This window comes from Puntigrus tetrazona, unplaced genomic scaffold (genome assembly GCF_018831695.1).
Source record: "Puntigrus tetrazona isolate hp1 unplaced genomic scaffold, ASM1883169v1 S000000116, whole genome shotgun sequence".
Lineage (NCBI taxonomy): Eukaryota > Metazoa > Chordata > Actinopteri > Cypriniformes > Cyprinidae > Puntigrus > Puntigrus tetrazona.
Genome location: NW_025047793.1, coordinates 995,001 through 1,010,000, shown reverse-complemented (window position 1 = coordinate 1,010,000; position 15,000 = coordinate 995,001). Strand labels below are relative to the sequence as shown.

The 15,000-nt window shown below is 39.3% G+C and overlaps 2 protein-coding genes across 6 annotated transcripts in view; both read left to right on the top strand.

The window, feature by feature from the left end:
• Positions 1-2,503, top strand: part of si:ch73-29c22.1 (kelch-like protein diablo) — a 5,398-nt gene extending 2,895 nt beyond the window's left edge. The window contains exons 3-9 of the mRNA XM_043229874.1: positions 138-321; positions 509-652; positions 733-866; positions 935-1,146; positions 1,268-1,374; positions 2,351-2,408; positions 2,498-2,503. Of these exons, the coding sequence (XP_043085809.1) occupies positions 138-321; positions 509-652; positions 733-866; positions 935-1,146; positions 1,268-1,374; positions 2,351-2,408; positions 2,498-2,503 (845 nt within the window). The remainder of the gene's footprint in view (positions 1-137; positions 322-508; positions 653-732; positions 867-934; positions 1,147-1,267; positions 1,375-2,350; positions 2,409-2,497) is intronic.
• Positions 2,504-2,969: 466 nt separating this feature from the next.
• Positions 2,970-15,000, top strand: part of kcnt1a (potassium sodium-activated channel subfamily T member 1a) — a 21,987-nt gene continuing 9,956 nt past the window's right edge. For all 5 annotated transcript variants that reach the window (XM_043229943.1, XM_043229942.1, XM_043229941.1 and 2 more), the window contains exons 1-18: positions 2,970-3,324; positions 3,589-3,729; positions 7,119-7,198; positions 7,298-7,400; positions 8,854-8,895; positions 8,987-9,035; positions 10,082-10,141; positions 10,263-10,337; positions 10,418-10,501; positions 10,600-10,694; positions 11,268-11,451; positions 11,824-11,988; positions 12,092-12,228; positions 12,414-12,477; positions 13,005-13,113; positions 13,277-13,385; positions 14,445-14,594; positions 14,674-14,909. In XM_043229943.1, the coding sequence (XP_043085878.1) occupies positions 3,176-3,324; positions 3,589-3,729; positions 7,119-7,198; positions 7,298-7,400; positions 8,854-8,895; positions 8,987-9,035; positions 10,082-10,141; positions 10,263-10,337; positions 10,418-10,501; positions 10,600-10,694; positions 11,268-11,451; positions 11,824-11,988; positions 12,092-12,228; positions 12,414-12,477; positions 13,005-13,113; positions 13,277-13,385; positions 14,445-14,594; positions 14,674-14,909 (2,032 nt within the window). In that variant the 5' untranslated portion in view covers positions 2,970-3,175. The remainder of the gene's footprint in view (positions 3,325-3,588; positions 3,730-7,118; positions 7,199-7,297; positions 7,401-8,853; positions 8,896-8,986; positions 9,036-10,081; positions 10,142-10,262; positions 10,338-10,417; positions 10,502-10,599; positions 10,695-11,267; positions 11,452-11,823; positions 11,989-12,091; positions 12,229-12,413; positions 12,478-13,004; positions 13,114-13,276; positions 13,386-14,444; positions 14,595-14,673; positions 14,910-15,000) is intronic.

Sequence of the window (15,000 nt, the reverse complement as noted above, 5' to 3'; positions counted from 1 at the left end):
GTTTGGTCAGCTGCCACTAGCAACTATAAATCTAAATGGATATGTATAATGTATATATAGTAATGTATGAAATCATAAAGAGATCTTAGTTCTTTTCTCTTTGCATATGTTGTATGTTTTTAATAAATTGTGTGCAGTTGGAGGCCGGAGTAAAGATGAACCATCCTGTCCAGTCGAGCAGTTCTGCCCACAGTATAACGAGTGGAAAAACACTGCCCCCATGCTCCATCACCGCAGTGACCCGGGGGTGTGTGCTCTGGGCGGGGCTATCTATACTGTGGGCGGGTCTGATGATGTCACCTGTCTGAGCAGCGTCGAGAGGTGGCCGTTTAAATCAACTTCTGCCATTCAGATGATTTAATGATTTAATAATCGCATGTTCCAAGAAGGACCAATTTGGCCAATAGCTTAATCCCAGAATGTGTAATAAGCTATTGTTTAAAACAATATTGTCTATGATGCCTTAAAAAGCCAAATGAATGTGTGTGTTTATGCGTGTGTGTGATAGGTTCGATCCAGAGTGTAACACCTGGTCTGTGGACGTGCCCTCACTTTCTTCACCTCGGTCAGGGGTGTGCGTGTTAGAAATGGACGGATGTCTCATCGCCCTGGGAGGTTTTGACGGCGTGACCTGGATTAACACAGTAGAGAGGTCTAAATACACCTTACAGAGAAACTAATGTGTGGAGATGTGAAACTCAAACACATACGCGCTTGTTTTCTGTGGAGTAGGTATGACCCGTTGAAGAACTCCTGGTCTAAGTTGACGCCAATGCTGAGGAGCCGGGCATCTGCATCCGCCGCTGTCCTGAACGGTCAGATCTACGTCGTGGGAGGAAGAGATGGAGACATGCAGCTGGATTCAGGTACACAAACACACATACGCTTGTAGATTTGAAATAAAAAACACTCAATAGTCAATCTTTTGCACTAGTGGAGCGTTTTGACCCATTTGAGGGGCGCTGGTGTCTCTGCCCAAGCATGTCCACCGCGAGGGAAGCTTCAGGAAGCGCTGTGTTTCTTGGCTGTCTCTATGTGGCTGGAGGACGAGATGAACTTGGTCTGTCACTGAGCACTGTGGAGAAATACGACCCAGAGACTCTCCGCTGGAGCCCAGTTAGGGCTATGAACAACAAGAGATTTCAGGTTTGAGGGAATCAAGGGCTATATCTCATTTCAAACCTGTACAAAGAATACAATATTCTATGATAATTGGTTTTAATTGTGGTCTTTGTGGTAAGATTTGTTTTGTGTGTGATATGCACAGGTCTCTTTAGTGCTGTTTAATGGCTTTCTATTGGCTATTGGAGGGTTTGATGGTGTATGTGACCTTAAAACCATGGAGGCTTATGACCATGAGACAAACTCTTGGAGGTACTGTATTATTTGACCCAAATCTGCCAATGAGCCAGCTTCCAGTATCGATTGTTGATCACAGAACAGATTCAAGCGCTCGTGTCACCCACAATTTGTTGCCATCATTTACTCATCCTCAAGCTGTTCTAAACCTACATGAATTTCTTTCTTCTGCTGAACAAAAATGATTTTGAAGAATGCTGGTGGTCCCTATTGATGACGTCAAACCCTTATTGGAACAGCCCCCCTGGAGGGCAAAAAAAAACCCGCCAGAAAGTAGAAGTAATGCAGTGAAACGCAGAAATTAAAAAGTGGAATTCAGTAAACACCTTATTGTTGATGTATATTTTGTAGAGGCAAGAAGATGAAGCCAGAATGTAAGTGCTTAAACATTATAAGAAAAACACTGAACCATTAAGCCAATGGCGTTCATATTCCAGCCTCATCTGCTTTACTATTTAAACTACGCACCATCAATACAGAGTAATAACTATGTTTTAAATATATTACGGCACTTTAAGTGTTTCTACAACGTTTTTTCGCACCGTTAATGATTGCTGCGTAAGCTTAATATAGATCAAACTTTATTCACATTCCTTAGTTTTATTGGTTTGTGATGTGCCGGTTTGTGATGTGATATTTGCGGCCGTGAAACATGTTTTTGCCCTCCAGGTCTTCAAACCGCTCATGTGACAGAAAACTACGGATTGACATCCGCATAGTAGTTTTTTCCACTTTGGAAGCCAATAGTGAGCATCAACTGTTTAGTCGCTAACATTCTTCAAGATATCTATCCTCAGAACAACCTGAGAGTAAGCAACGATGCAACTATCCCATATATAAATATGGTGTTAAATGGAGCTACACTCTTATTAGCAATTGAGCAGAATAGTTCTACCAAAAACAAAAATTTTCTCCTTATGTATTTAAGATTCATACTCAATTTCTCTTCGTCTCTCATTTTCTTTTCTTATTATATTTTCTCATTTTGTAGACATTTTGGCAGCATGAAGTCCAAGCATCCAGGCGGACGTGTGGCGTTGATTAAGGCTGTATAGTATATTGATGATATGCACAATAATAAATGAAGTGAAATTAAAATCTGTGTATAATTTCTTGAACCTCTACCGTCTGGTTTTAGGGGTAAACGAATATGGTAACCATTCGGTACCAAGGACGTCAAAGTAAGAAAACAAATGGTACTGCTCGGTACTTTTTGAGCTTAGTAAAACTTTCAGCGATTAATTTATTAGTCCAATAAATATTTTAGCTAAAATTGCTTTAAATATAGAAGTTTGGTCACTTTTTTCAGGCAGGGGGATCACAATTTTAACATTCCCATGACCATGGCGACCCTCACACAGGTAAACACCATTCAGTGCAGCAGGCTGCCTTTTCTAGAAAATGAATTCTAAAACTCTGTTGCTATGTTACTGTGAATAGATGTAGCCTTGGCAACTAAAAAAGATTCTTTTTGCGGAGTAATAGTTATTATTCATGATGAATAAGATGCTGTTCAAGGCTGTCCAGCACACGGCGCTGTGTCTGACGCTTTAAAATGCCACGACGATCTCGCCTCTCGATGTTATTCGATGTAGAAGTTGAGAGGCTCCGGTACGCGCCACAGCTTTTATTTATTATAAAAATAAAAGTGAATGTCAGATCCGCTGATGTTTCAAAATAGGCTTTGGTGTTTGCTCGCCATGTTTTTCGGTTAAGACACTTTTACCTCAAAAAAGTTTTGAATCCGTCTGCTTGATGTGGACGGTTTGACCGTTGGCTGGATAACGGATTTTTTTTTTAAATCATAAAGCGCGCGATGCCCGACGCTCCGGCTCACGAGGAAGATAAAGCGGCCGTGACGTTTCCGTCCGCGCGCCGCGCGCCGGATGAGCAGATGAGAGGCGCGTGCTACACCAACCACACGTTTGAGTACGATGACGGGAGCACGCGCGCCGCGCGCATGAGGTAAAGTGCGCGCACAGATCAAAGTTGGAAACGGGATAGACAGACAAACAACCGTTTCGTTTTCATTCATTTTTTATTAAACTACACACATTCCCTGTGAGAACGGCTTCCGGTGTACATTTATTACGGTTAACTGAGTCTCGTTAATGCCGTTATTAGCCTCAATACGTCACATGCTTTCTTCGCGAGACACTTTAGACTAGCTTGATTTTTTTTAAATGTCACTTAGTCACTCCACCACTGTGTCTTTCCTCTCACTGTCAGCCCTAGATGTGGGGGCAGAGGGGTGGTCTTAAATGTGCAGGACCTCGAGATGAGCGCCGGCGCGTCTGTGGTTCCGTCCCTTCAGACCTACTTCCGGTTCCGAGACCTGTTGCTAGGAGACCAGACGTTTCATGATGACAGGTACATGCATAGTGATGTTTGTTGGGTGGCGATTGATTAGATTGATTGAGTACTTGTAATTATCTACCTAAAAAACGGTTTGGCGTAATGTTTAAAACATGATGATACAATAAATCTAAAAGTAATCAAAAAGTATCAGAATGAATATTTAAATCCAATAGATTACAAAATACAAATTCTGCCATGTTACTTTTACTTTGTAATGGGCAGCACTGTTTATTACCATTTCATTGAAGGCCAGCAGATAAAATTATATCCAAAAGACCAGAAGATGTCATGAAATAATGTTTGTTTGGCTTTCATTTGGCAGGTAATGCAATGGGCAAATAGTATAAGAATGATATGTTAGTCAACCGGTTAGTTATGGTGACCAAATGTGGCATTTTTCCCAGATGCGTCCTTCTGTATTTGATTCAAAGTATCATATAAGTAACATATAAGGAACCGATGTCATACACCGATCGGTCAGCCAAAACCTAGATGTTTAAAACGATCCTGTCCGGAGAAACGGACTTTACAAAAAAGATTAGAAATTGCAAGCAGACTGTGTCCAAAGTTAAGCATTAACAGCATTCAAAAAAAACACGAGTAGTATGTCCGAATTTATAGTACTTGAAAAAGAGTATGGGAAAGTATCCACAAGAAGAACTGCTTCTTTCTGGTGAGATTCTGAAGTGCTCTTTAGATGGACACTGGTGTGTCTGAATGTGATCCATAGTGATCCACATACTTTTTTAAAGGTCGTGAAGTACATTCAAGTTCAAATGGAGCATCTGTTTAGGCAGTGTGCGACTTCGGACTCGCTGATAGAGTTTGTATTGTATGTAGAGTAAGCAATTGAACTGCACTTGCTAACAACACTTGGCAACCGCATAGTGATGTCTTAGCAGCCAATCAGGGCTGTGCTTCCCAAAAGTCCATTTTAACTCCACTGGTGGCGATGGGTCTGTGATGTACTGAGGCTTATGATGCTTTTGGGAAACGCAGCCCCGATTGTTCAAGTGTTGAGTTTGTGCCGCAGAAAATGGTTAAATTCGTTCAAGAGGAGAGAAAAATATGTCCTGGGCTGTTTGATTCTGGCAAGCCTCGAATGTTAAGGAAAAGTCTCATCGTGCGTGTGTGTGTGGGCACACGGCCACATCTCTCCAGATCGACAGAAATAGCCTCTTGAGCAGGTTATTATCTGTAATTTCCTGAGAACAGGAGGGAGAGAGAGGGTGGGCATCGCGGGAAAGGTGGAAAGCGGGAATCAGCCAAAGAATTGCTCATTTGACTGAAACATCTCAATTGTCTTTCGTCGAGTTCGAGTCGCCCCTTCGTTCAGAGTTCTCTTTGTAAACACGTCATTTGTACTTTCCGCCGTCGCCAAGACAAACACGCTCGAGGCGTGCTGCTATGATGACAATCAGTCGCCGCGCAAAAATCATGCATGTTTAATAAGCTTCACGCTGGAACAGAATGCACACAACGATAGGTTTGCCGCCGCTGTTTCAAAAACGTCCAGTTTTTTCGACAAAGAGATGATAAAACATTTAAAGCGCATTGAGATTCGAATGCGGTGAGATACACGACAGAAAGAGACTGAGCAGAACTCTGGCAGGGAAGCGCACGCAATCAAGAGCGTGTGGGCGGGTTATTTTGAACCATGCCGCTCTAGATTACTTCCATAACAATCCTCTCAGCTCAGATCTCCGCACGTCCTCGTCTAGGAAGCCTCTGGGTTTTCTCTGTTATGGAACAGAAGAATGCGGTGCCGTCCTGGGTTAACCCGGCTCTGGTCAACTGGAGGCTGGACTCTTTCGGTAGCGATGCCGGGCAGAGGTAGGATGCGACGTCTCTAAGGATCACTGCGCTCTTGTGCATGATTGAACGCCTTAAAATGTTCGCCGGGGCTGCTGTTTTCTTCAAGCTGGAAAACTGTAGTGGATTTCACGTGCTGCACTTTTCAGTAGTTGTCGAAGTTCGTTTTAGTGTTCTTTGTATGATTGTTACCCTTTTCAGAGTGTTTGTGTGTAATCCATGCTGAATGCAATCACCCATGAATGTTTAGCAGAAACATATGGAATATTTTGGACACGGGTCGTAATGTTGATGGCTTCATCTCACTTTATGACCGCAAATAAAACCACCGCTCCTGTGGTCTCCATGGGAACTGGCAGACACATCGCATCTCCGGCGAAGACGTCTGGGATTGTAATGTAGAGAATTGCTCTTCGTGCTGAACTATGCAAACAGAGTAAAACATGGTGCATGAAAGAATTAAAAAAAAGTCTTTATGCGTCAAAATCTCAATGATTGGTTTTACACCCACATGCACAGGATAACTCATACATAACAGCACATATATAGGAATGACGGCATTTCTATTGACGTTATATAACGTGATTTATTCATCAATAGCTACAAGAGTATTTGATGCATTATGTGTCTGCTTTTAACGAGATTTTAGGTTAAAATTGTGCGTATTCCACCATTTTTAATCAGATATTGCTACTTTTAAATAGTACTAATGCATGATAATTGTTAAAAATAGCATTAGATGGAGTTTAGCGTGTCACACGTAGGGCTTTCTAAAAGTATTTCCTCTCCCCACATGCACGCTTTCACCCACACTGATCTAAAGCTTTCATGATAAAGCAAGCATTTCTTTTCCTGCTTGTATTTTCTTTCCTGTTGTCTGCCTGTATATTGCAAGTACAGTTGGTTGAAATCTCGTGATTTGTTGTCCTTTGTAAATAAATGCATTACGGTGTCCCTAAATACTATTGGGTCAGTTAAGCCACACTTTAAAATTATGTTTCCATACCATATTTCTATGCGAGTTGTGAAATAGTAGTTCACTGGATGCAAATGGTGCAAACTAAATCTAAAACTACGCCTTTTTTTTCTTTGTTAAGAAAGCATATTGAATCTAAATGGAAAAAACATTCATCAAATAAATTCGTTGAGGGGTGACAAAATGTGACTTTGCCTTAACAGATCACTTGTCTGGAGGACTGGACTGGTGCATATCTTGTTTTTTATTCATTCTGAAAAGCCTCAGCCAAAGACTATCATCAAAACGGTTCAGTGTAATTTTCTCACATCAGCACGTTCCCAAACATCAGGCATTCACCTCTGAAAGCTAAGTAACGGTGTCTGCCATTCGGTGCGTCTGCAGCATTTATTGCAGCATTCATCCGCATGCTCTGAGGCGCAAGGGATTGTTATTGAGGGAAAAAGAGGTTTCCTCTGGTGCAGCAGCTCTTTAATTTTATTACTGATACACGTGGGATGGAAACGGTGTTTTATTAGCAAATGTTTTAATGCATATTCTGTTGCAATTCATTCAGTTATGATTTTAGTCATTGGATGACTGGATATCGGCGGATGTGCTTTTTTTCCTGCAGGGTCCATGTGGAGTTTTATGTGGATGAGAACACGTTTAAAGAGAGACTCAAACTTTTCTTCATCAAGAACCAAAGATCCAGTAAGTCTCCCCGAACTCTACATATTTATTCATAACCTTCAACCTTTTATCTCCATGCCCATTTTGTGTTTTTTAAACGCACTGACCTCTCACCTCCAGGTTTAAGGATCCGAATATTTAACTTCTGCCTGAAGCTTCTGACATGCGTTCTTTACATAATTCGAGTCATGACGGACAATCCGGCCCAGCTCCGCCACACATGGTCAGAACTGTCTTAAAGAAATAGTGCACCCAAAAATAAAAACGTTTGCTGTTAGTTCACTCACCCTCAAGACATCTCAAAGGGGACTTTTTTCTTCAGTCAAGATGGTGATTCATAAAATGCAGCTAACATTATTTGAGAGTCAAAAAGGAAAATTATTTGAGGTCTTATGAAAGGAAAAGAACAGTCTGTGTAAGAATGCTGTTTATTTTATGAACATAAAGCAAACCCATCCACACTTAAGATTATGGACTCGTCTTGTCGCTGTTTAGACGGAGAACATTTTTAACACATCCATTTTTTAATTTCAGTAAAAGATTGAGAAAGAAAGAAAGAAAGAAAAGACATTGCTACATTAATATCAGGTATTGAATGCATATAGATCTGAGCTGTCATCTGCATAAAAGTGAATTATTAAGTGTTCTGGCCAAGTGGAAAAATGTACATGTTATAAAGTAAAGGGCCGAGGAAGACCAGATCTCACCGACCTTAGACCTGAAACGTCCCATCACAACAAACTGCTTGCGATTGGAGAGGTAGGACCACTTCAGAGCAGAATCAGAAAGCCTAAAGACAGTCTCTATTTAAACAGAGCAATCTAAAGATCAAGAGGAATCAGTGGAATTGGACAGCTTGTTTAAGCGGTTCTCTCAATAATTAGCTTTCAGCGAACGGTTTAAATAACCGGCTTCTTGAAATGTGAAAAAAGTGATTTCGGCCTATGGTAAGTGATTTAAACGTTGTAAGATGGGTGTGGCCAGAGCGTTGGTAACAAAATGGGGGCGGGTTTGAGTCACGTCTTTTTCAGGGCAGGGGAGGTTTACGTTTTGGATTAAAGATTATGAGGGTACATGAATTATAAAAAAAATAATGCACGGATAGGTTATTAATAATAAACACAATTTTGATTTCAGCCCGATTTTAAGGGACGGATGCATTGCATACAATTTTAGATTTTATTTTTTTAAATAAAAAATATGTTCTTGCAGCGTTCGTTGTCAAAGGAGCATCCCAGCTAAAGCTAATGAAGAAGGCCATCGCTCCCTTTAACAAGTGCGTTCCAGACAACTAAATAACGTCAGTGTGCTCCGCTCACTCTAGTCTACACTAACAAGGGGATAGGGATGATCACTATGATTTGGAAAATGGCCGTCGATACGCAAATCGTTACACCTCTACTTTTCTAAGCGACGGTAGCCATTGACTTACATTTTATGAATCACGGTTTCAGCTAGAAATCTTCCTGAAAAAAAATTAAGCTACATCTGAGGTGTCCCGAAGGTGAGTAAATTAACAGCAAATTGTATTTTTGTTGTCTTAAAATGGCTTCTAGAGCATGATTGCCGTGACTCATTTTTGTCTGGTATTAGAGAATCTTTATTAATACTTAAAGAAAGTCAGCGAATCAGATTGATGTGTCTCAGTAAGCGACCCACACCTCCTCTCTCTACAGCCTCAACTGCACCGGCACCACGCAGACCAACGACATCAACTGGTGAGACCATTTATTTTCAGTTATGCAGATGTGATTGGAGGTTGATTTCGTAATTGTGACGCGTTCACTCTGACCTGCCTCTTTCTGTCAGGGAGCTAATATTCTGGGTAGACAGAAAGGTGCCGGTTTGGGCCATTCAGGTGAGTGCAAAGAAAAGCAAACATTTATCGTAACGGTTTACAATAGAGTAGAGCACAGAATCAGTGTATTGTATTCAACTCAAGGGCCTTATTATGCAATAACAACCAGCTGGATGTGCATTATCCCATTTATTACATGAATGCCTGCCGCAAAAGTAAATAATTCGACAAAACATTGGCATCAGCATCGATGGTCAGGATGGAAGTAGGTGTTATTAGTTTTAACAGATGTTACGTTGAACAGACCTCAGCGCGTCAGAATAGACCAATCAGAATCAAGTATTCCAGAGAGCTATATTAGTTCCCACGAGCACTTGTTTTCTAACTAAAATGTTTAATTAGAGCACCTTTGTCAAAATCATTTGCGTCTGTTAATTAGTTCATGCACTGCGAGCTAACGTGAACATTTCAATCTGACATTGACAAAGGTTCATAAAAGCTGGGAAAATATATTGTTCATCGTAAGTTAGTTTTAGTTAAGACTGAGACCTCACTGTAGTGTTACCATTTATGTTTAAATGCATTTAGCCTCTGAAACGCTGCCTTATGAAGATATTAAAAAATGTCTTTTGTTTTGAATCTGTGTGATCAGACTGCCAAGTAACATGAAATAAAAACATGAAATAAAACAATAATCTACTTTGCATGTAAAACATACAGCGATAATCTTTAAAAAAAAAAAAAAAATTATTTAACTTTTAATTAAGTTAATGATTTGTAATATTTATGCCTCTATTATAATATGATGCATGATTGCAATTAATAAAACAGACATTTTACAGAACCTTCACGTTTAAAGCTATTTAATTATTTGAATATTACATTAAATAGATTACATTTTCATAACAGCATTCACAATTGGATTTGTAAAAGTTTTTGTTGCATTTACACGATTTTGACCAACAGGTGCCGCCAGCCTGTAGCGTCTCTTATTCTATAGCCTTTGTGATATTCAGGCTGGTACTTTTGGCCTCTGTATAATAAATTTAGCTTGAGTTGAACTCATCAAATGATCATTGCAATGTCTCTGATTTCTTTTTTCTCAGGTGATAGTAGCATCCATCAGTTTCATGGAGGCCATGTTGTTGATGTACCTCAGCTACAAGGTGAGTTTGCGTGCAATTGTGAACGTGTTTTTTTTGTTTTGCTCTGAATTTGAGAGCTGAAGTGTCCGGTCCCTGCATGTTGTTTTGGCACAACTACAGCTACTCCTTTTTGCTTTTCCAGGGTAATATATGGGAGCAGATATTTCAGGTGTCTTTTCTGCTGGAGATGCTAAATACTGTCCCTTTCATCATAACGGTGAGAAGCATCTTCAGAACAGTATCTCAAACCACACCTGATAATAAGATAACCTGACATCCACCGTCTCTCTCTGTCAGATTTTCTGGCCTCCCCTCAGAAACCTCTTCATCCCAGTGTTTCTTAACTGCTGGCTGGCCAAGTGTGCTCTGGAGAGCATGATAGTGAGTGTTCACCATTCCCTAAATAACCCACGTGCGTGCGTATAGAATGCTGTACAGAAACCAGATGATATTTACAGATGATGTTTATGGTGTTGTAGAACGATCTGCACCGGGCCATTCAGAGAACCCACTCTGCCATGTTCAACCAGGTCCTCATTCTTATCTGCACTCTCTTATGTCTCGTATTCACTGGGTAAGAATCATAGAGCTGGGGGATATATCAAAAATATATATTTTGACATCACCTTTTTTGATCAAGATTTATTTCAGATGTATTTATATATATATATATATATATATATATATATATATATATATATATATATATATTTGTGTATATATTTATATATATATATATATATATATATATATATATATATACATCATTTTATTAAGATTATTTTTGTTATTTTTAAAAAGTGTTAAAGATTGAATTTACTGAAATTTGAATATTTTATTTTTAAGCTTATTTCCTTTTAATTAGTTTTAATTTATTAACATTTTAGATAATTAAAATATTATAAACTAAAATGCTGTTAAAATAATTTATTTTTAAATGTACCCAATTCATTTTAATTATTTATTTTAATTTATTTCATTTTATAGCTTCTCTCTGTATGTGACAGGCAGAAAAGCTTAACAAAGGGTGGGGCTTAGCTCTTGCATATATGCTATATTTTGGTTGATTTGATCACTTCAGCAGGTAAACGGTTTGTCGCACGCCGGTCTCTCATCAGCCACGCTGAAGTCTTTCTGTCTCTTGCAGCACATGTGGCATCCAGCATTTAGAGCGTGCTGGTAAGAAGAGCCTGTCTCTGTTCAACGCCCTGTATTTTTGCATCGTGACCTTCTCTACGGTGGGCTTCGGGGATGTGACGCCGCAGATCTGGCCGTCTCAGCTGCTGGTGGTGGTGATGATCTGCGTGGCCCTGGTGGTGCTGCCTCTGCAGGTCAGGAGGAAGCGAGCGTTGATTGAATGCAGCAAAACAATGGTTCTGAAGCACGTAATCTAAATATCTCCGCATTTCCACACAGAGGTGCACAATGATACAGGGAGGCCATGAAAAAAATCAGTTTGAATGATGAAAGCAATAATTAATATCTTTTCGTTGCATGCTTAGCATGTGCTGCACCCAAAATATGCATGCTCAGGATTTTTCTTTTTTTTTTTTGCTTTAACCCCTAATGTTATAATAATCACTTTTTCATCATCAAGATTGTGTATATTTTAAAGAGTTTTAAGCGCTCTCTGTCTACGACCGACGTGACTACGCTCGAGATCTTTTAAGTGTTTTTACTGTGTTTTTACTCTCCGGCTGTAGTTTGAGGAGCTGATCTATCTGTGGATGGAAAGGCAGAAATCCGGAGGAAACTACAGCAGGCATCGGGCACAGACGGAGAGACATGTGGTCTTGTGTGTCAGTACTCTCAAAATCGACCTTCTCATGGACTTTCTCAATGAATTCTACGCTCATCCTCACACACAGGTGTGTTTTCTGCCCGTTCCTGCGTGTTTAAGAGGCTCACGATGTCATTCAGGTCCACCGTGTCTGATGTGTTTGATCGCATGTCGTGTTTGTGCATGTTTAGGATTATTACGTGGTCATCTTGTGTCCTTGTGAGGTGGACGTCCAGGTGAGGAGGATCTTGCAGATTCCTCTCTGGTCACAGAGGGTCATCTACCTCCAAGGCTCCGCCCTCAAAAACCAGGATTTGCTGAGAGCCAAGTGAGTGACAGCCTCACTGACCAATCACAGCATTTTACATATGGTCTTATTTTTCATAGGACTGCAGCAAAAATGAATCACTGGGCTTCAGTAGCTGATTGAGCGCTCTTATATACTTGTATTTAAACCTGTCCTCACACTATTTGTCACTGGTTGTTGTGTACATCGTTTGTTTTGTTCTGTAGGATGGATGATGCAGAAGCTTGTTTTATTCTGAGCAGCAGGAATGAAGCTGACCGCATGGCAGCGGTGAGTGTTCAGACAAATCTTTTATTTATTGTTCATGTGTATCCATGAAGTTACACGTCGATATTTTCTGGTAAGACCCGAAAAGATTATTCTTCGTTTTTTTTGTCATTTATTTATTCATATATTTTTTTTCTCCGATATGTGATATTCAGTAATGATTAAACAACGCAAAGGCAGATTTAACCAAACATTACAAACACAGAAAAGCAAGAAAGAATGAAGACACAACAAAAAACAAATAAAGAAAAATAAAGTGCGTAACATTAAACTGCATTATAGAAATAAATAAAAGAACTAATTTAACAGCATTATATTAAGATCACGTTCCATGAAGATATTATCAATTTCCTACTATGAATATATTAAAACATCATTTTGAATTAGTAATATGCATTGCTAATCACTTCATTTGGACGACTTTAAAGGTGATTTTCTCAGTGTTTTGATTTTTAAATGGTTTGTTCATTCAGCTTTCAGATGATGCATAAATGTCAATGTCATATGAATTAGTGTTGATGTTTTGACAGGATCATCAGACCATTCTGAGGGCTTGGGCCGTGAAAGACTTTGCCCCGAACTGTCCTCTTTACGTCCAGATTCTTAAACCCGAAAACAAGTTCCATGTTAAATTTGCAGGTGTTTATTTGCCTTTTTTATGAATATCGCTCACACCTTCTGCATTATGTGTTTCTTTTCTTCTAACTTTCATTCTCTGTGTCATTTGAAGCACTTGACTGACTCGTTTTAGTCAACAGGCGGCCATCTTGGCTCTGAGCAGCATGTCTGTTTCTTTCTGCAGATCACGTTGTGTGTGAAGAAGAGTTTAAATATGCCATGTTGGCTCTGAACTGTCTGTGTCCGGCCACTTCTACACTGATCACTTTACTAGTCCACACATCCCGAGGACAGTGAGTCACGACTCAGTTAGTGCTCTTAAAAGTCAAGTGTGCTACTAGTCTCACCACAAAAAAAAAGGAAAAAAAAAAAAAAAAAAAAAAAATATATATATATATATATATATATATATATATATATATATATATATATATATATATATATATATATATATTATTTATATATATTATTTATATAGTTATTTATGTTTTGTTTTTTCATACAGGTTAAGTTTTATTTTATATATTAAAAACTAAAGTTTTATTTACAAAATAGTTTTTAACTAATTTCTCCACACAGAAATGCACAAAGAAATTATTAAAATGATATTGTTTTCAGCAAGATGCATTAAAGGAATCAAATTGGGCAGCAAAAACATTTATAATATTAAAAGATTCTTTCTGAACTTCTTTTGAACTTTTTTAGCTGAAAATATGCAAAATAGAATTATTTCTTGAGGTTTATGTAAAACTAAAGACTGGAGTAATGGTGAAAAATATTATATTATTAAAAAATATATTTATATTCAGCTTTGTGTCACAGGAATAAATTACATTACATTGTAAAATATATTAAATAATAAAAAAAAAAAACCTGTTGTAATAGTTGTATAGTTGTAATAGTAATTTTCATCACTTTGGTGCTTTTACGAAAAGTTCCAATAAACTTGCATTGCAATCAGTATATTTTAATTTTAAAGGAATAGTTCACACAAAATTTATGAAATTTGGTGAAATTTCCTGTCCCTCGAGGATTTGCAAACCTGTATGAATGTCTTTGCCCTGCCGAACACAAAGGAAGATATTCAGAAAACAGTTAGTAACCGGGCTTTTTTTGGGTCACCATTGACTTCCATATAGTAAAAAAAATACAATGGAAGTCAATGGTGACCCAAAACAGCCCGGTTACTAACTTTCTTTAAAATATCTTCCTTTGTGTTCGGCAGAGCAAAGACATTCACACGGGTTTGGAAGTACTCGAGGATGAGTGAATGATGACAAGATTGATTTTATGACCTGTTCAATGGAAATGCAACGTAAGAATAGTTTAATAACACGTTAAACCGCTTTCAGGGAGGGCCAGCAGTCTCCGGAGCAGTGGCAGAGGATGTACGGCCGTTGTTCAGGTAATGAGGTGTATCACATCCGTCTGGGTGACAGTATGTTCTTCAGAGAGTACAACAGCAAGAGCTTCACCTACGCAGCCTTTCACGCCCACAAGAAGTAGGTTTATACGCACTTTGATGTTTAAACGTGTTTAAACTCGCGCCGTGAGGCTATTCCGGTCTGTTTGTGTGTAAAGATACGGCGTGTGTCTGATCGGAGTCAAGAGAGAAGACAACAAAAGCATCTTGTTGAACCCCGGACCGCGCCACATCATGTCTGCCAGCGACACCTGCTACTACATCAACATCACGAAGGAGGAAAACTCCGCCTTCATCTTCAGACAGGAAGAAGATCAGGGGAAGGGGCGGGGCCACTGCGACATTTTGAACAGCCCGTCTGGCCTGCCGGTTCATAGCATCATCGCTAGCATGGGTGAGGGAGAACGGATGGAAGGGAGATGGAAAGTGGTTATGGTTATAACCAGATACAGGGAGACGACAGGAACGGCTAACTTTGATCACGT